Consider the following 21,065-nt stretch of genomic DNA (forward strand, 5'->3'; position numbering starts at 1 on the left):
TAGGTCGCATGAGATGCATGCATAAACTAAGTTTAACTGTGTAGCAAGGAACAAGCTTACTTCAAAAAAGTGGAAACTTGATTCTTGGTGCATTCTGACCAAGAGAGCATGGTTTGATTTGTCCAAGTGGACAAGATGAATTGGGGGTCGTCACTGCATTCCAAGGCTCCCGGGCTCCCGTGAAGATGTGAAGTTGCTTTAGCGCCATCGTGAGCAGCCCCAACACTGCATAAAGTATTGTAATTAGTTTAGTTTTATTAAATAGTGCCGACCTTAACCAGTAAATGTCATATCAAATTTCAATCGGACTTTATAATTTTAGTCTAATCAGTGCAGGTCCTTTTAACGAATCCTCGTAATTCGATATCACGTGTCGTGACGAATTATAACAAAACGCTTTGTCTACATTGCAAGACCAAGTTGCAAGATAATTCTTCCACGTTTTATAGGTCGTGTAGTGTAGACAAAGCCCTACGTTACTGGTTTTCACACACTTCTTCCGGCGAAGATTTTTGCACAAATTGATCAACTTGAATCAACAAAAATTTAGACGATAGTCTTTGGCATCCAACCTAAAAAAGACCCACGAATGAATTTTCTTTTATAGTTGTATTCAAGCAAGCATCCTTAGTAAAGGCACACCCAAAAGGCTTTGCGAAATAACTACTGAGAGACATAAAAAGGAAGCGAAGCAACATTTACACTGCGTCTCAGGTCATTCTACAGTACGCTCCGCGTTTTGCTAAGTTGAAATGACTTCTTCGAGTTTTTATCTGAAAGCATCCAGTCATTTTGTACAAAGGAGAGCCCATTTCCAGCACCTTGTTTGCAAAGGGATAAATTTTGCAGGTATAATATTGGCAGTAATCTGCCTTAGCTTCAAGCACATTGCAAAACAGATTCTGCTCCATGTGACCGCAAACATCTTCGGCATTTGACTTTAGAATCTGGAATCTTCGTGCAAGGAATACCAAATATTAGAATTTGCACCAAGCGTTCTTTACATTAGGTAATATGCGTAGACAAAAAGATCAAAAAAAGCATTCGAGCTTGTGCAGAAAGATTATGCATCTTAAAACATTCAAATTTCGTAATATGGCACGACAAATCTCAATCCACAACAAAAAATGTGTTTACAAGCACAACACGTTACCTCTCAAGTCAGAGAAGGAGAACGGTGGAGATAAGGCATCAGTTGCAAGGACAAGAGTTTCAGGACGATCATTGAAAACTAAAGGTTTTGACAGATTTTCCTGTCTGGTTTGGTTTGAAGTCTTATAATAAACTGCGCATGTCCAACCAAAAACTTTAATTTGAAACACAACGTTTCGATGCCTGCTCGGCTCCTTCACCAGGGGCGACTGAAGGCAGTAGCTAGCGTCTTTAATACCTATGCTACACGGGCACCATTGAATGACATCTGAGTCGAATGGCATTCGAGACTTGGAACGGTATTCGGACTCGACGGAATCCCGCGGCGCTACACGACACTATCCGAACGCATTTGCAATTTCCTCATCTCGTTTTCAGTGTACGATGACGATGACGGCGGTGGTCACACTAGTGCGACAACGACACTGTCACGGTCAGCAGCAGCATATGATTGTAGTGGGACAAGTGTTTGAGGCCAACGACATCGACGAATCCGAACGGCGGACGGTCAGCCTTCATGTCTCCGTCAGGCCGGCGGCTGAGCGTAAACACGCTGATGAGGCGACGGTGTGAATATATTCGTCATTGTACCTTATAGATATTGTTAGTAAGCGAAACTAATGGGTAGATCTCACATGTGCACACTCGAACACTCACCAGGTTTATGCGCTTGCCAAATTAACTTTAATTGATAGCGACTCCCTTCCGTTCCGTGACGACTAGGCCTAGTGAGTGCGCAGGGTTACGTCTGTGAATTCGGCGGCTGTGAAGAGCGAATGCGCAAGTTTTAGCGAATGCAAATGATCAACGAGTGTAGTTTTGACAAAAGTGATCAGAAATCAATCATTGCTCACATCGCAGGGCCCGCATACGATGAAGGGGAAGCGCCGGTGTGACCCATACCGCCGAGCACTGCTTTACGACCAGCAGCAGTCGCCGCCGTTGCTCTTTTGTGGATAACAAATTATGCCGTTTCAATTACCGCGAACTATCGTGAATAATACTTCTGAATAGAGCAGTTTAAAATAAACTACTGATCGCGTCGGAGGAAGTTGGGACAATTAGAGACAAGCGCCGGTCGTACGCGATGTCAGCAGCCCGGCTGTCAAGCGTTTCTCAGGCGAGCGATCGTATCGGCGCTTCCTCCCACAGATTGCCGTACTGCGCTAACAAGCACGGGTACAACTGGTGCAAAAGAGATGAGCTTATTTAATAGAACTAAAGCGCAGAATGCGTTTTATGTCTTGGAAATGAGCGCTAGTGGTTCGTACGCAGCGATGTAATCAACAGTATGAGTGCAGCCGTCCTCATCGGCGCACTGCTGGAGAAATTTCATGCTAATGCGTTAAATGTTCGTTGGTGTAATATTATCTTCAAGCACTTACGTGGACAGAACACGAGCTATTTGCTAAGCAAAGAGCAGGAAAAAGCGAGCAGTGAGTATCAAAATGAGCAGCTTCAGAGCCGAAAGCAGTCGCACGGCTGTGCGCGGGGCGAAGCTATGGCGGAGGCAACGCCTATTGGTTGGTTCGGGCTGTGTTCGCGTTTCGAAGGCATTCGAAAATCTGGAATGTCTCCGCGGAGCTCCGTCGACCCGAATGGCATCTGAACCGAATGCCGTCGAAAAATGTTGTATAGCAGCGTAAGTACGGCAGTCGAGCCGATTGACATTCAGTTCGAAGACATTCGAAGCGCCCGTGTAGCACGGGTATAAGCATGGAGGGGAGGAGCAGGTCAAAAGAACGAAAGTTCTGATGCGAAATGCGTCCTTTGACCACCTCCTCCCCTCCATACTTAAACACGCTAGCTACATGCCTTTAGTCACCCCTGATGAAGGAGCCGAGCCGGCCTCGGAACGTTGGGCTTGAAATTAAAGTTTTGGTTGGAGATGTGCAGTTTATTATAAGTGAGAATGATCATGGGGCAGCTATTAGCACGGTTGGAGAAACATAATAAGTAACGAGTAATGAATACTTTCTTCCTCTCAACAGATAACAGGAAAGAGGTTTCGAAGAGCCAGACACTCGAGACTTAATTTAAATGAATTTAAGATTGTGTGGCCATACCTGTATCACTAAGGCTAAGAGATGTTAGCCCGAAGATGGAGCTTCCATAAGATTATAACGTCTAGACCTCAGTAGTGTTGAAAAGGGGGCCAAGAAGTCAACAGTTGTTCTAACGAGTTTGAGCGATACAAGGAACTTTATTATGTAGATGAGTGAGCACAGGATAGAGATGGCAGCCTATCAATGAAAATAGGAAATTCAAGCATGAAAAAACTCAAAAGTTCGAAATCACAAGAAAGAAAAAGCGTCATGGCCAAACAGTTCAATATAGTTGAAGTTACTACAAAATTATGCTCACATGCTCATAGCAGCCAGAAAATTTTTTGTGCTGTTGGCGTAGGGAGCGGTGGCGATGAATTACACGTATCGCCGACATCGAAAGAGACACTGAAGGGAGACTAAATGAAGTGATAATGCCAAATGGTGCAGGGGGGTTTCCGGTAACTGCAGATATTTTAGAAAACGTTTATAACCTAATGTAGATTAAGTAGGATTCTGATCCGACCGACCGACTGACCGACCGACGAGGCCTTCGCCCTGCAGTGGGCATAGTGAGGCTAATGAACACACGCGCGCTGACAACACTCACAGACAAACACGCACAAATGGGCTGTTACTCAGTGAGACAAGTAAGACTTACGTATGAGTAACATCTCTTCATGCTGTTGTGGAATATATATTTGTAATCATCACCAAGATTGCGCCCCCTGCAGGACGATGGCGTCTTCCATATGTAACTAATTCGGGACTTTGCCACCAGTGGCCGCCTTTTTACCGAAAACTTTTTCTCCCACCTAACTTTTTACCGCCGCCTTCTATGCTGGTTTCTCTTGGTATCCATTCTGTTACCCTTAACGACCATCTGTGATCTTGCCTTCACATTACATGCATGGCCAAACTCCTTTCTTCCTCTTGATTTCGTCTGGAAAGTCATTATCTCGCGTTTGTCCCTGACGAACTCCGGTAGCTTTCGGTACCCTAACGTTGCACCTAATATTTCCTTCCTATACCTCTCTGTGTTCTCCGCAGTTTGTGTTGTACTTTTGAAACTTGGAGAAGCACCTTGGCACAAATAAATTCACATGCTTCCCTTCGTTGGTGTTGACTGCCGTCTTTGAAGCCGCCTTCAAAAAAAAAAAAAAAAACGCTGCGCAAGGCCAAAGAATCTTGAAGATGGGGGCACTGCGGTGAAACCTGAAGTTGTGCCTTATGCTCACGAAGTGTCATACAATCTGAAGAAGGCGGCTAACAGGCACAACGTACCGCTGGTATTTTTCAGCCTCAAACAAGTTGCACAAATTTATACTCCAGATTTGTGGTACTGAGCACGCCGGGTGCAGTATATAACATCAGCGTGCCTTTATCCGCTGTATGCAAGGAGTGGTGTACGAGATACCCCTGACACGTGGAATCTCATATAAAGGACAAACGGGAAGGTGCGTCAGCAAACGCCTTGGGGAACATGGCAAAAAAAATGGCCTGGCTTAGCTAAGGTTAAGCCTAGGATGCGAAGCATATTAGATTTGTGAAAGGGATTCGGTATCGCCTGCCCGTAAGTCAGGCTAGTCTCTTCGTTATTTAGCAATTTCTTGGAGGAGCGGGAGTTAGCCTTGGTGGTCGCGGCCGCGCCAGGCTGGGCTATGGGTGAGCTAAGTAGTGCCCCTATTATGCTTCGCATAAAAGGTAGAAAATAGTAAATGTAAATATGCCAATTTTGTCAGCCATGTTAACACAGACAAGTGTGAACCTCGACTAGAAAAGGCGAAGATTCTAGGCAGGAACAGCGCCCTTCCTGTGTTTCGTGTTTCTTCACGTCCTCGTTCCGTTGAGCTGTGTGAGTCTGTGATTCTAGGCAGAAGGAAGATTAAGAACACGAGGCTTATATTGGAATCATTTCACATAATGAAAAAGCCAGCATCGGGCGTGAGTGACGCTTCAGTTTAAATTGTTTGCGGTAGAGTACGATTTTTTGCGCAAAAATGATAATGCGAGGCGATAAGTAACGGCTGCAGTAAGGCACGTGGAGTGCAAACGTGGTCGTAGCCTGAGCCTATAATTGTATGTGCTTTTCTTGTGCAATAAACAGTGTGAAGTGGCACTTGAACTTACAAAATCGAAATCAAGCATGATTAAATTGGGTTTCCGCAGTATGACAATAAGTTGTAAAGCAATGAAACATTTATAGAAAGTCTATGGATTAAAGTTAAAAATATTCATAACTCCATTTTCCCCTTATCGCCTTAAGATGGTGGTTGCAGACACTCGCAACTTAAACTGTCAATTCATTTGGCCGCTACCTGCTACCTTCTACCGCTTACTGCTAGCTTTGATGGTATAGCAATACTTGGAAGAGGCTACGGATATGTGTGAGTGCCGGTCGAAAGATCACCGGTTGAAAGAAAATGCGATGCTTTTACGAAAGTTTCATAGATGTTTTTTTTTTTTTGCAGACGTGAGGATGGAAACCAATAGATGCGAATGTGTAATACATGCCTTAACACGTCTCTACTCCGCGTTTGAATATTTCCTTGGGCCAAGTGAATCAAAATGTATTTGGAAGCGGTAGACGGTAGCTGGAGGAATGTGCGTGTTTTTCGCGGGGGTACCTTGAGTGCTGAAAGAGCTTCACAGGAAAAAGGGAACCTCAGTGGGAAAAGACTGGGTCCTAAATAGATGTAGGTACGCCGATAATACAAGAAGACAAAAAGTGCTTAAACGGACTGTTTACAGATATAAATGATCACTTACTGTCATTCAAAAAAAAAAAAAACTTACGCCCGTTCCGACAAAATATTTTGCTCTTCTTGCCAGGATGTCTCTTTCGTGTTGAGAATGATGTCGTAATGTCCAGCACATAGCCACTATATATGTCACTGGACTGTCACCGAATCCACAAGCTTCAAAATCACAATGCCCTGTGTTCATTATCAGCTATTGATGGCGACGATCGGCTGAGGGAACGGAGTACGCTAATTTGTGACATGCTACGTTCGGTGCCCTCTTATTCTAGTCAAGAAACTTCCAACAACTAATCCCCGTCGTAACGCGGTAATAACCGCATATTCGACAACATCGCATCTTCCCTTTTAAAAAAGAATATAATGCTGCAGAAACCTTGACCCTCAAACCCTCAAGCAAATGCAAGGATAAGGAAGACCACAAAGGTACTCTGCGGCGCCTCTACATTATCAAACGGCCACAAATCGGCACTCACCGTTAAGTAAAGCGCTTACATTAACTATCACTTCTTTCTCTTTTGCAGAAAAAACATATCACTACAGGATGGACAGTTCGTGCAATATTTGCTGTTTGGCGGGTTTTGAGCTCGTAATATGCGTGTTTATACAATGATTCCAGAATATTTTGAGATATGTATAGAATTTTATTGTTTTCACTGTAGAAAAAACTTAATCTTTAGTATTGTAATATATAGAATGGTATGGTGTGATATGGAATGTGCAACGTTCCAAAACTGTAGGTGGGCTATGAAAAATCGTAGTAATGGCTCCAGATTATGAAACGCCCTACAGTTAAAAAAAAGTTTGTTTGTTATTTTACAAACTTCAGCCTGGTATTTAATTTACACCCCTAAACCTAGTGCTTCGTATCAATCTTCTAACCGTTTCGCTTGCAGCCAAAATAAAACCGTAGATCTCAGATAAATTCCTACCTTTGAGTAAAATCACATAGCTTGGTAGGCGTATACTGTTGAGGGTTTTCATCCTCCTATGTTCGACTGGTCCAGTGGTTTTGAAATAATGAGCACACTTTGTAGCCTTCACTACATCTATTTACAACGTTCCGCAGCCGTACTACTCCTTCCTACTGCGGTGACGACGCGGTATATAGTTGCCAAGCATGAATCATGAAGCATGAAGCAAAGCGACAAAAAGCCAACTGATCTACGTCGGTCATCATCTACCCGCGCGGCATCGTCGTTTTGCGACCAAATTACAGATCAAGACGCCAATCTGCCGCATGGCCCCATCGTTATGTACGTTGACAAAAGCCTCCAGGCCTGCGAAACAACAACGGCAGTTAACTGGCCTTGCAAACCTGATCTGAACAAAACATCAAGGTTTTGCCTCTCAGAACCTCCTTCCTCCTTCTGTGCGGAGATGCTTGTGGTTCAAGAGACACTTTGCTCTGTGGCCGCTGTTCCCATGCTACCTACGGCCCGCATTGTCATTCGCACCGACGCCCTTCACGTCACACGCCTACTACGACGCTCAGTCGCACCCCAGAAAACTGTCAAAACATCCATCGTCCAGCGACACACATCCCGCAGCAAATCCGTATTGAGTGCGTCCCGCGTGACCATGTGAGCGCACAAAGCCGCGAAGATTCTGCGACCCGCCTTTCGACCCCAACCTCGTCTTTGCATCGAGTTCTCACTCTGAATGACACCAGCCTCCTTTTAACAAAAAAAGACCACCTATGACGCCGCACACGTGCTCTAATCCCTCCGTGCGCGGTAACCCTCCCCCGTGGTCTTACCCGTGCAGAGGAGGTTGCGCTTCGGAGGACACGGGTCAAGGTTGCCCTAACTCCAGCTGTGACACGCAAGTGGCCGCATTTCAAAGATTTATATCCCCTCCCCGGGTGTCCAGTCTGCAAGAACATAGACTGTGAGGCGGATATCCACCACTTGTTGTAGGACTGCCCGGCGCTGAAGTCGTTCGAGAATTCGGCACCTGGCGGCAGTGGGACTCTCACCGAACAATCTGGATTCCTATATTGCCTGGACACAGGGTCCATATCATCTTTTACTTCTTGATTTCATCAAATCAGCCCGCCTTTCTTCATTTATTTAAGCATTTTTCTCTTCACTCACTTCATAGTTTTTATGCCCTGAGGCAATAAACATCGCTTCAAAGAAAAAAAAAAAGCCTGACGAGGTAATGAAGTTGTCTACCATTCCTATTCTTTAAGGGTACCTTTTCCCCTACACGGACACTCACCGTGCAGCATCGTCCACAAAAACTGATTGGCGGAATTCTTGGCGGTATCGATAACTTTATTTTGCAGTGCATTTTCTAGCAGCCGTGGCCACGCTGCGCTATCAGGTTGCATTCACAATGACCCTTATCTCAAGGCAGTCATTTCACTAATGGCATATGACATCAAACACGACCCATCACATGAAACCAGTCATAAATAGTTATTTAGTAATAGTAAACAAAATATTCATTCCAAGTTAGGGTAAGAAATGACATGAATTATGATCATAGTACCATTACTCGTGCGCGGTTTTAGAGCAATGGAATATTTGCTCTAGCGCATGAATTAAATTGTGAAAGATAGCACGTTCACTCTCAGCCACATTTCTCTCAGCAAGCAAAGCTATAACTTTGAGGTTCAAGGTTGTGCGGGCGCTCCACTGCCGCTTCACGTTAACCCAGTGATCCGAGAGAAACCAGCACAAAGAGAACATTTATTTTAAGCGCAGTAGAACAATCAAAACAATTTTGCTTTGAAATAAAAATAAACTTACGAATGAAGTATGTATATTTATGCACTAATAAGAGAACGGTGAAAAAAAAAGACATGATATGTGAAGTGGAAAAAGAATTATAGGTTTAGCAAGGGTTCCGCACAAAAAAACACGGACGAGAAGACAAGGATGGGAGCAGGCGCGCGACTGGGTTTATTCAGAAGAACATAGATAATACTATCGTGACGTCTGCCAAAAACTTTACTGCGCATACTATAACCCTGCTTTTTTTTCTGCTACAACTTTATCAAGGAGAACGTTAACGCCTCGACTGCGCACTCCCTGACATGAGAGGTGAGGTCTGACGGCTACAATATGATTATCCTTTTTCTTCCTAATGTAAAGAGCCTCAGCAACCTTACGTGCCCTCTGGTCACTACTAGGCCTCAAAACTTTGGTTCTTTCCAGCAAAGGCAGGCGCAGATTATCGCGGGTAGTCAAAGGGCATGCGGCGCCGTGCAACAGAGAACTGGGCCCTTTTCCAGTCTTTATCAAAAACTGGTGCTCCCTTAGTCGATCGTTTAAACATCGCCTGGATTCCCCGATATAAACTTTCCTATAGGGTAGGAGGTTTTCTTACACAATCCCGACCGAGCAACTGACGAACTGGGTGGCGTGGCGCTTCGCGCAGTCTCGCACGCGCCCTTCTCCGAGCACGATTCGGGGGCACTGTGAGGCCAACTTACGCGAGGCAGTAAAATACCACCGGCACACCGTAGCGATTGCCCACGTTCTTCAGGTTTTGGGACACCCTATATGTATAGAAGACAACCGATGGTCTGAGTTCTTCCCCACCTACAACTTCCTCGGGTGCTCTGAGCTTCAATATTTACAGGTGCTTCTCCGCCGCTGCGACCACGGCTGAAGTAGGAAAACCAGCTTTCAGCACCCTGCCAACCATAATACATACCAATGGACCTTTTGAAGTTCTTTAATCGCTCAACTTCCTACGGCAGCAGGTATTTTAGGCTCGTGACGAGTACATCTTGCAAGTGTGATCTGGTTTTAGAGAGAAGCTGATATCTAAAATCTGCAGCCTGTTCTGGTCCTATAATACATAGGTGGTTAGACCCCTCCTGTGTAATTTAAAGACACTGAAAGTCTCTTGCACGGAATTCATGTGTGTCAAACCGTGTTAATCTTTAGGTAAAGCCAAAAATAATCTACGCATCTAAAAACCTTATGAACTATCTCATCGTCAAAATAGCACACCAGACAACGATCAATGCTTGCAAAGAAAATATCAGCAAGTGCAGGTGCCACAGAAGAACAGATACAAATAACCTCGCGTTAAACAAGGATCTGGTCGTCACAACTCACGAAGATGGACTCAAGAAAGAATTCAAGGAGGGCCATAAAATTGTCCACGCTAAGACCACTGATTTTCTGTAAAGCAACGACACCATTATCCTGACTACAAGACCTGCCGGCACCAAACATAGTTTCGTGAGGTATGCAAAAGAACAGTCTTTCGTTGTAAAATGAGGCTGTGTAGCCTAACGATGAGGAACCCTGTAGGAACGAAGACCACATCGTCTGAGTTCTTTATTATTAAAGGGTCTTCTATCAGCAAAGTCTTAAACATTTCACGATAAAGTTCTAATTTCGCGTTGCCAAGTATCCACTTCACACGCAATGCGCCAAAATGGCTGATCAATATTGTGGATTTTCACAATAATAAAATATAGGCTTTTGCACTTCCCGTTAATCAGAGCTCTCAAAAGTCTCTCTAAAGCCAACTCCTTGAACAGTTTTATCGCTTGAGCCTTTACTTTGGCGGCTATCACTTCTTGGGAACAAAGTTCTTTGTGACAGCTTGGGTGTCCTTGTGAAACCGCCGCCAAAGCCATCGCAAGAAACTTTGTGCGCGTTCTTCTCGTCTTCTCGTCAGTTCCTTTTTGTGCAGTGCAATGTTTAACCATATATGACGAACTCGCCAAAAGGATGCACACTTGAACAATTTTAGATCTGTAACAAAAAAGGGATCCAATGTGCTCTCAGGTAGAGGTCACAGTAGTAAACACAGATGCATCAATACATTATCAAACAGAGGAACATGAAAATAGGAAATTAATTTTTTATATATTTGAAGAAGGATAGTAGGAAAAGTTGAAAAGAAATAAGTTTTGTTTTTTTGCTCTTTAAAATGCCCGATTTTTTTAATAAGAGCCTTCGAACAGTTTTCTTTCATGGGTACCGGAAGATACTTTAAATCGGACAAACGGCGAGATCAGAGGAGCACATGATGTCCTGTTCAGTGCCGTATCCTGCAAAAAACTGTCGCCTGCCCATCACGTTGTCTGTGTGAGAAGTCCTCGAATCCATAATTCAGGGCCTCGCGGAGCAGTTATTGTCAATACCAGCAAACTATGTTGCAACTTCCGCATTTTGTCTGGTGTATTGTTCGCGCTGGAGCCGACACTTGTGGTGGAAAGTGCGCCAGCGCTATGCAGTAACTTGCATGTCCTGCCGTATCTGCCCAAATTAATCGTGCGCGTCAAGTGCCATTTTTGCGATTTGTCTGGCTTGCCTAGAAGTAGGTACACAACTGAGGACGGCTAGGAGCCAATCCGTAACTTCTATCGTTCTTTTGTTTTCGCTCCACCCGTCCGTTGCGCTGTCAAGAGCGGCGTTACACCGTTAGAACCGAGGTAACTAGGCTGTCTTACCCAATATTCCTTGCACGCTTCGGTGGCAATTTGCTTGATTTCGGAGGCTTCTTTTGGAAAAACAGGGTAGCAGAGAAAAATGTGAAAATAACTTGTGAATTTGTAATTAGGGAGCAAACTAATCATTCGCATCCATCCAAGCGCAACTATACGGCCAACAGGAAAGCTATACAGCTTAGGAGGGTAGTTGTGTGGCCAGTTGGTGAGACATAAGGAGGCTGTGCACCGCTGCAGACACAGGACAGAGGGAGGTGACGACCCAGTGCGGCACTTCCAGCTAAGATTTTATTGAAAAGCTTCGTGGCTTTTATAGACAGATGCACGTGTGATCATACAATAAGGTAAGGTAGAGTGGAAAACACAAACAGGAAAAGACTATTTGGGGAAACAAGTAGCAGTCATGCGCACATGGAAGCTAGGGGGATGGTCAGCATGAATGACAAAAACTATATATTAAAAAGTTATCAGAGGTTCTACAATAGAACGACCGTACGTGGAAGCAAAGACATGTAAACCACAGCTTAAAGGAACGAAATGCTCGTCAAAAGCAAAATAACGGAGTAACCAAACGCCCACGTGCCAAGAAAACCCAGTTATTATTGGATAATGGAAACTGAAGGCGAGCTAACACATTCATCCGGTTGCGATCGTAAGGTGGCAATCGCCTCCACAATGTCTCTTCAAGCTGACGCTTCCTTCTTCCAATAATCTGGGTCAGGCTGAACTGAGGGCAGACGCCCCGACCGCTGCAGCAATGAACAGGCAGATTCAAACCCTGCGCCTCGCCCAAAGAACGCGCGTGCTCTCTCAAGCAATCATTTAAGCACCTACCAGTTTTTCCAATATACAAACGCCCACAACTGAGAGGAATCTTTTAGATCAACCCTGTTGCACATGCACCACAATTATTCTCTTCCAAGTGCTTTTTGCCACAGGTAACTGGAGTCAAATCACCCTTTCCCACCAGATTGCACAATCTATAGAGCTTGCAAGGTGGAGAAAATACAATGTCAATATCATATTTGCCTCAAATCTTTTTAAGATTGTGCGAAATCTTGTTTAGGTAAGGAATGACTTGTTGTTACCCCCATAAAATGGCGCATGCCTACATAGCGGGATTGGCAAAGAATTGGGGGGCACAGAGAGTTTCTCAGATAAATATCTCCTGGACGAAAATAAAATGAATGCTGAGGAAGGAAGAAGTAAAGAAAAAGGAACAGCGAAATGAAACGGGAAATGCATAACGCACGCAGCAGATCGACACTGAGGTTTATAGCCGAGTGGTTAAATGATAATGATAATATTAAGGAAAAATAATATTGAAGAAAAGTTACCATGGTAGCTGATTTGATTCCGTTAAAAATTTTGAATGGCGGTAAAAACAGACTTGTGGCTGTACCCTGGTATCGTGGCTCCAAACGGCAATATGGCTGGGCTGCTCAAACAAATGCCAAGCTGTGGTAGTGGCTTCCCTAAAAACCGGTTTCTCATCATGGTGCAGCGTAGCCGTGACAGAACAACAAAAAATTATCTATGGTTTCGTGCTCACCACAGAATACGCAAACGGGATTAAGCGCCATCCCAGACCGGTGCAAATAAAAATTTAAGGGTGGGATCCAGCAGCGGAGCCTTGATTGAGATACCTCAGGCTGCCGTGAATGGCATGGTTTCCGGTTCCACGAATACCTCAGGTGCTGGTAATCATCAGATATTAAAAGAGATCCAGTTGTCATTCTTAACAAATTTTGTCTTCTAAACCTCGCTGCTGGGATGTACGCTGCAGCCGGAATGACAGGTAGCACGAGGCCATTGAGGGATGCCTATGCCAGGCAGCACGAAACATTATTGGCTGTCACACCGCTATGACCTGACACCCATACCCTGTGAACAAGGCTCAAGTGCGGAGGGAGTAATGAATTGAAGGTGTTCACGTTGGGCGAATCCACAGCTGAAGCAAGGGACGAACACAAAGAAAGAGAGTGTGTAATGACAGCCACTGAAGAGAAAGATGGCTCTAGTTTGCGAAGAGCAAGCACCACCGCCAGAAACTCCGCTTGGAAAATTAGGATGTAGTCGGGAAGCCGCACAAAAAATACCAATCTAGAAGCGGGCAATATATTCCCACCCAGCAAGCATTTTTTCGTGCCACGCAAGAATACGAGTCCCAAGGTCGGTGTGAGGTTTCCATATGAAACATTTTTGACGGAAAGCAATTTGACAGGGACGAAGGATATTATTGCGGTCCACAAACTCCGAAACATGTAGAAGTTTGACCCTTTCAATTAATTTAACGACGATTGATGTCAGTGAAATGGGTCTAATATTATCCAGAGGATAGACACCACCACTGTTTTCAGGCAAATGGATCACTTTGGCGATTTTCCACTTAGGAGAAATTCATGCATGTTTAGTGAAAAAAATTCACCAGCTCCAGTAAGGAGGTAGGGAACTCCTCTAAGAGGATCCTTAACATTTTTCATGTTACCCTATCAGGGCCAGGGTCAGCAGTTGGTAACCTCAACACTATCGGTGAAGCTCGGTAAGGGTAATAGGGGGGCATGCTAAATCCAGTCCACTGACGCCACAAACGCGGAGCGCAAAGGAAGTACAGACGAAAAACGCGGCTCTAATCCCTAGGAAATTGTCTCAATAGCTTCTATTGCTTCTTGTAGGGTCAAAACCCATGAGTGCGAATTTTCTGAAACCGGAATCTTTTCCGCTATCTTAAGAATCCAACAATTGCGCGACGACTTTCTGATTTTGTTGGAAACTCGAAATGCTTGGAATTATAATTTTCTGCCGCTTGTGAGATTGTGCGTTTAAAAGTAGCCGCAATGAATTTATAATGATGCCAATTTTTCGGCCACTGATTGTGTAGGAGCTTCTTCCATGCAGCCTTTCTGTGTCTGTAATCCCGCGAACAATCTGCATTCCACCATCTAGCTGAAGTGTTCCCTCTTGATGTACGTACCAAAGATTCGAAATTTTTTCGGCATTCCTCAATAGCTAACTATATGCCCTTTGCTGTACGCTCTTCCGCAGAATTAACCGCTGAAGCAAGAGTGGAGCGCAAAGTAGTCTGAAACTGGTCATAGCTTTTACATGACCTGAACTGAGAGCACGCCGGAGTTAAGTGGCAATTAACATCAAAAACGATAGGTATGTGATCGCTTGTCTTCCCACAATCCACAGTCGACCAAATGAGTACAGGAATACAAGTGCTGGCGAAAATTAAATCTAACACAGATTAGATTTGTGCGCGGAGAAATGTGGCCGAGCCCGAATTCATGCAAGAAAGGTTGTTATCAATAACCCAATCCCAGAGGCGCTTGCCCCAGAAATCTGTCTTAAAGCCCCACGACACATTATGAGAATTAAAGTCGCCTGCCAAGAGAATTGAATTCTGACAATTAAGTAGCAGGAGATCTAGCAGCCTGGTATCCTGCGCACCGCAAGAAAAATAAGCATTTACTAATGAAAAGAGATAGCACCCTGGAATTTCAAAGTCTATAGCCAATAACTCACTGTCTATAGTAGAAGACTGAAAAGTAATCTTAACCCTTTTGACAAAATTTAGAATATTCTAGTATGATTAAGCCATCTCCTCTTGACTATCGTTCTTGTCGAAATAAAGAATAATTTTGCAAATGAAATGTTTTTCAGATGTAAGTCAAGTTTCTTATAAAATAATTGTCTGGATTATGTGGGGATATAAGGTACAGTACGTCCGTTGAAGCGGAAAGACGTGGCGGACAGTTCCACTGGAGAATTCTTAACACCCCTAAGGTTGAGAAATTCGGGGAGCAGCAACTGCATAATCCAAAATAGTTTCTTTTGGCTTAAAGCCAATCTGTTGCTTCTTTGATTTCGGCTGAGGAGGTGGAGAAGAAAGGTTAGACATGGGAGATCCACTGCGTTTGAGAATTCGCGTATCTGAATCCACCATCTCTGCATCATGAATAATTTGAACATTATCTGAATTAGTGGACCGAAGAAGTGGAGAAAAAGGAGCAACTTGTTTCTGGGGCTGGGAAAGCGCAGGCAAGGAATATTGGGTCATTAAAGAAGGAATGGCTCACATGGCAGAAGTCGTTCCAATTTGCATGGCCTGGGTAATCTGCGTTGCCAGAGCATTAGATATGCACTCTGTGACAGTGAACACTATCTTGTCAACTATCTTAGCCATAGAGGCTTCCACAGCAGTAACTATTGCCTCAGAGATAGACGAATCTATTGTCACTCCTGAACGGGCCTACACATCTGCATAGCCGTGAGCTCTCTTTAATAATTTATGATTTCGCCTCGCGCCGCGAACAAAGTTTGCGGTCGGTTATGTGTAGAATTTGCAAGTCATTATCCCGAGAAGGACAATCCGTGGAATTTGCAGCATGAGATCCACCAAACAGGATCTGAGCATAATTTTGATGGATGGTCATCGGCTCATTTTCAACACCGCAAGGCGGACTTGCAGTCAAGAGCGCTATGGCTATATCGCTAGCCATTGCTGCACTGCAGTGGCTTAGACGGAAGGGAATCTACACGGAATAATAATGGCTATGAGTTTATTTCTGAGGGGCTGGGAGTACCCGCAAAAGGGGCAATAACCGTTTCCATTGGCGCCTGCACATTGTTCACCTCCCCGCTGCAGCGATACAGCGCAACAACACCCGTTGCAGAGAGATCTAGGGTCTCAACTGGAGACAAGCAAGAGTCCACACCGCAAACGAAACCTTTTGTGCAGGCCAGATGAGGCGGAAGGATTCTGTTTACCGGAAGAGACCCAAAAGAAGAGCAGTTTAGAAGATTTTTTACGCACGACAGTTCTGGTGAACGGCACAGAATCCCGCTACGTCCAAACTGCTTTACCTACCTGATTGCCTCATAAAAGGAAGTGGCCGCCTGGAGAGCAGTTAGAACAGGCCCTGGATTGTTAATTTTGATAGAACCACCATGAAGTACTTTGGTTTGGGCAAGTTGGTGCATAGCTTCTAGATGAAGTCAGGAGGACGTGAAAAAAACAAGGACAAAAGAGGCACACGAACACAACAGTACAGGCGCCTGTCCTTGGTGTTTCCGCGCCGTCGTGACATCATCTAGAACCACCATCCTTTGGAACCAGCGCCACAGGAATGCAGTGGACGCCGGAGCATTGAAAAGCTTCCAGAGGTATCTCATCAGGCGATAAGGAAGCTGACCAGGGGTACCTCCCCTGGCTGGGAGACTGCGTAGACATTACCTCCGATTTACAAACTCACCGCGTTAGTTATCCACACAAGACAAAAGGCGCAAAGGCACATAGGGGAAAAAGGAAAACAGGACCAGCCGCCCAGTACTTAGCCAATCCCTCGTCTTCCTCACGGGCAGGAGGAGTGGACGTTGTTGTTGTTGTTATCCTCATACTATGGCACATGCCCACATGGGGGGAATGGCCAAGAATTTGGGAGCACACAGAGGTTTTCAGGTAAATATTTCCTGGACGAAAACAAAATGAGGGGTAAGGAAGGAAGAAGTAAACAAAAAGGAACATAGTTTTTTTTCTGGGAGGCTAGTTCTTATTCTTCTTGTTTTTAAAACTTGGCACATACCCACATAAGGGGATTGGCTAAGGTGTAGTGGCATAAACAAAGAAATTTCCTTAAGAAATTGTGACAAAATTGCAGCATCGATCCCGCGTGAATATTGAAAAATGTATCAATAAAAAACAACACAAGAATATTTAGAGTCGGGAAGGTGCTCCTTTTTTTCTTTTTTCGTGTTGAGGAGCTCCTTGGCCAGTGCTTCAGCCACCACGCTTAACAAAAACTAGCATAACCTGCCTTTTCCAGCCGCTCTACTTGAGTGCCTACTTTAAATCTGCGGATCTAAAACTGGTGGTGGCTATACCCCGCTTGATCACCTTAGAATGAGATGAATCGAAAGGCAACAACGCTTTCTTCGACCTGGGCTGAAGGCCCGGCATGCATGATCAGTTTGGTTAAAAAACCGCTTCAAATATAACACTTGAATTGATCCATTTTGTGGAAGTTCCAGAGTGAATTTGAGAAAACGTGTACAGCTTGAAAGTTCACCCAAAATCTTGTCAGCTAATGCGTCATGGGATGAAAGTTTCAAAATAATTAAAACTTCATTTACATATCTCATGATCATTGCAATGAAGGGCTGGGTTAGCTTAAGCTCGAGTATGTGGCCTAAATGCGCAACAAATATTTCACACTGCATTGGCACGACCCTGGAACCTATATATATATTGATTTTTTCTGTAAGAGAAAATGGTGGAAAAGAGATAAAAACAGAGCAGCTCCATAAAAGAATCACGTGACACACCACAAGTTTTCTGGAGACCAACCATGCCGGCTACGTCCATGTATTCTCTGTCCCAGCCGAAATGTTCATGTGGGATCAAGTAAAACAACCTTTCCACATTGACGGAGAGCGCACAATTGGCACTTGGGACACCATAATTCAGCGCGGCAATCAAGAAGTCAGGCCCAGCGCTATTGATATGATCTCCAGGCTTTAGATGTCCCAAATGGTTTTTAAGGAACTTGCTGAACCTGCCAGCTTCCTCGCTCTGTAACAATTGCTCTAAATGGACACGAACCTCTATGCGTCTTGGCAGTGAAGAAGTTACTCAGGACGTTCAAATTACTTCTCAAAACCTGTTGCTTGCACAGCTTCCAGAGAATATTCGCAGTTACAGAAAATTTTTTTTCTGTTTCGGGGTTCGAACCCGAGACCACCGCTTCAGCAGAGAAGACACTCTACCAGCTTCACTAACCGGGATGGTAAGAATTAATATTTCGAGAGCGAATTGTTCAATAACGCGATGTGGCACAGAGTTGGTCAAATCTTTTCACTTAAAACATATTCGGACTTTCCGTCCATTATCCGTCAGTTTTTGCCTTACTGCATACGCAGTGGAAATTTAAAAAAAAAATAGCACAAGGCATGACCTATTGCAGTGCTGTCCAACGTCCCGCGTAGGAACGCAAATATAGTTTAGACCGCTGTGCGGCCAATTAAAAGGCGTCAGAGCAGCGACACATCAGATGGCAGTGCGATCTACGCGAGCTTTATGCTATCTTTGAGCGGTTCATGATAGTGATATGCAGAGGCAGCCCTTGTCACTTGAGCTGGCCTAAATCGCACAGTCGGGGCCCTTGCAAAGACAGCTCTTGCTCTCTATAAAAAGGCGGTAGATTTTCTTTAATACCTCGCCTGTTCACTTCCTGCGTCCTCATTTCCGAGATCCCTTGTAAGGTGGTGCCTGCGCGGGTAAGCGAACATATTGTGACGAAGAAGACGACGAACTGTGCAGTTGTGAGGGAAGGAGCGCTCGCGCTAGGCCAGCAGCCATTAAATCACCTCGTTGCCATCGATTATCATCGGTATCCTGGTCCGGGGAGCTTCGTCGTCCTGCGGCTGCCGTGGTCGTCGACCGTGATTTCTTGACCTGCGTCGCTCGACCGTGCCCCAGCCTTTCAGACCCGAACCGACCTCGCCGTTGCCCCCCCCCCCCCCCGTACCCCGCCCAGACCACTTAACACGACGAACAGAACCCGACGCAAAGACCTCACCTATCGACCCCACCGACCCGAGACGCGCTTTCATCTGAAGACACCGTTCCCCTGCCCAGGCCGTTCGGCGCGTCCTGGGGCTTCGACAGTCGGCTCTTGGCGACCTGCGGCCCGGAAGTTTCCAGACCAGGAATCATTCAGCCATCTCTTTTATAGTGCCGGCGAGCACATCACCCCTTTCTTGTTCCTGTCTAGCCATCCTCTTAAGCCCGTAAACACTTCGCGCGTGGCTGTGTCACCGATCGGGACGATCCCTCGGTGGCCCCGTGTAGTGTGACGAAGAAGACGACGAACTGTGCAGTGGCGCGGGCAAGAGTCCTCGCGTTAGGCGAGCTGTCATTAAATCACCTCGTTGGCATCAATCATCGCGTCTCTTTCTTCGGCTGGCTGCCACGTAACAATATATATGCTTTGATCTTCCCTTCCAAAAATCAGTTGTGAGTAGCACTCGTGTTTCGCATTGTGTGTTCCTCTTTTTTGTCTGGTGCGTATGTGTTGAGTTACATCACATGAATATAATTGTTGAAAACCAACTAGCCTGTCAGATAACTATTATAAGTAACTTCCAAAAGCCCGGAGGCACACTGCGCGAGTTATACAGCACACTGAGAAAAATGGGAAGGTAGAAAAATAAGGAATTGAAAACTAAAAATGGATTAACTCGAGATATTCATAGAAACGCATTTCGGCGCGATAACGGGGAAGAACCAGAATTAGCGCGGATTCTCAGCAGCGAAATTAACATAGAAACACAAGTTCTAGTGGTACGTGATAGAGTCGTTTCTCTGATTTCGAGCCGTAGAATACAGCTAGGACGGTGCGTTTGGTCAGAAGCTGGCGGGTAGAGCGTCTCCATCGCCATGTTCTCAACGCAGCTACAGCGCCCAGATATTGGGGCTTAGCCAAGATTTAGGAGTTGGGAGAACGATGCGTCTGATAATTGTAGTTTACAAAATATATCTGTCCTGTTAAAATTTCTTGCAGGCAGTGCAGTAATGTAGTGAGGTAGTGAGGTGAACGGGTACACCAGATACTAACTATGCACCATGGAAACCATTTCGACGCCCCCTAGCTCTCATTAAGGTAGAGTGCCACACAGCCTTCCAGTCCCCCGCCTATCCTCCCCCCCACCTTCCAGTGGCCCATCTGGCTCGCCTCCCAAGATCTGAGCCTGAAACGCGCCCTCGTCACCTTGGCGCAGGACCTGTTAAATGCCTAACATAAAGGCTGTTTTACTAAACGCGTTACACTAACAGCACACGAGGCCACACCACACAACACTAGTGGTGAAGAAGTGAAGTGACAACTTGTGCACATAGAGTCCGCGACCCTCAAAATATTTTCTAAAACGCTTCCACATTTTCAATTTTAATTACCTGATTTATTATCGGCTACGGGTCCCATTATTTTTGGAAATGTGGCGGAGTGCTCGAATCTTGCTTCACCTCCGCTTCTGGTTCGCCCGGTATTGCACTGCTTCCGGGATCGGCCGGAGGCATTACAGCCCGCGCCTGTTCTTTCACTCTTTACTATCCTCTCTTTCAACTCTCCCACTTTCTGCACGTGGTAGCGACTGTGGCTCGGCTCGAGCCAAAGGGCAGGCCTGTGAACTTTCCTTTTCGTTCTTCCTTTCAGCAACAGCAGCCATATTTTCACTTCCTCTCTTGAATAACCAAAACAATGATTTATAAGTACAACATCCTGAATATTCCTCTGAGGGTAACCTCGAAAGATGGAACTAGGTTTAGCTTAAAAGCAAAAGTAAACGGCGTCTGTTAAAGCTTGGCGTGGAAATGATGGCTTGTAACCCATAACGAAGCCCGTCTAATTGTTCCTCAGGTTGCTTGTTTGACGACATGGATGAAGTATAGTGCCTAGAATATACTCGCTAGTAATCCGACTGGGGCCTCCCTGGTGGCACCGCGAGCGATGAATGCCGACGGCCGCTGCGTGGGGCGCTGCGAGTCGGGAGGGTGCGGGTCGCGCCGCCTCGCTCTCGTGACATCAGCTAAAGGAGCGCTGTGTATTTGCTTCGTAAAGCCGTAAGTGACTACAGCTACCATGGAGGCAGCTGACTGCAGGTTTCAGTGCCTCTTTTGAGTCTCAG

General features: G+C 45.3%; 1 protein-coding gene across 4 annotated transcripts in view; it reads right to left on the minus strand.

The window, feature by feature from the left end:
• LOC144103959 (venom metalloproteinase antarease-like TpachMP_B) overlaps positions 1-21,065 on the minus strand; it is a 108,053-nt gene that overhangs the window by 9,255 nt on the left and 77,733 nt on the right. For 3 of the 4 annotated variants that reach the window (XM_077636693.1, XM_077636694.1, XM_077636692.1), the window contains exon 7: positions 61-225. The exons of the other annotated variant lie outside the window; for it this stretch is intronic. In XM_077636693.1, the coding sequence (XP_077492819.1) occupies positions 61-225 (165 nt within the window). The remainder of the gene's footprint in view (positions 1-60; positions 226-21,065) is intronic. 4 annotated transcript variants of the gene reach the window in all.

The sequence above is a fragment of the Amblyomma americanum genome, chromosome 9, assembly GCF_052857255.1.
Source record: "Amblyomma americanum isolate KBUSLIRL-KWMA chromosome 9, ASM5285725v1, whole genome shotgun sequence".
Lineage (NCBI taxonomy): Eukaryota > Metazoa > Arthropoda > Arachnida > Ixodida > Ixodidae > Amblyomma > Amblyomma americanum.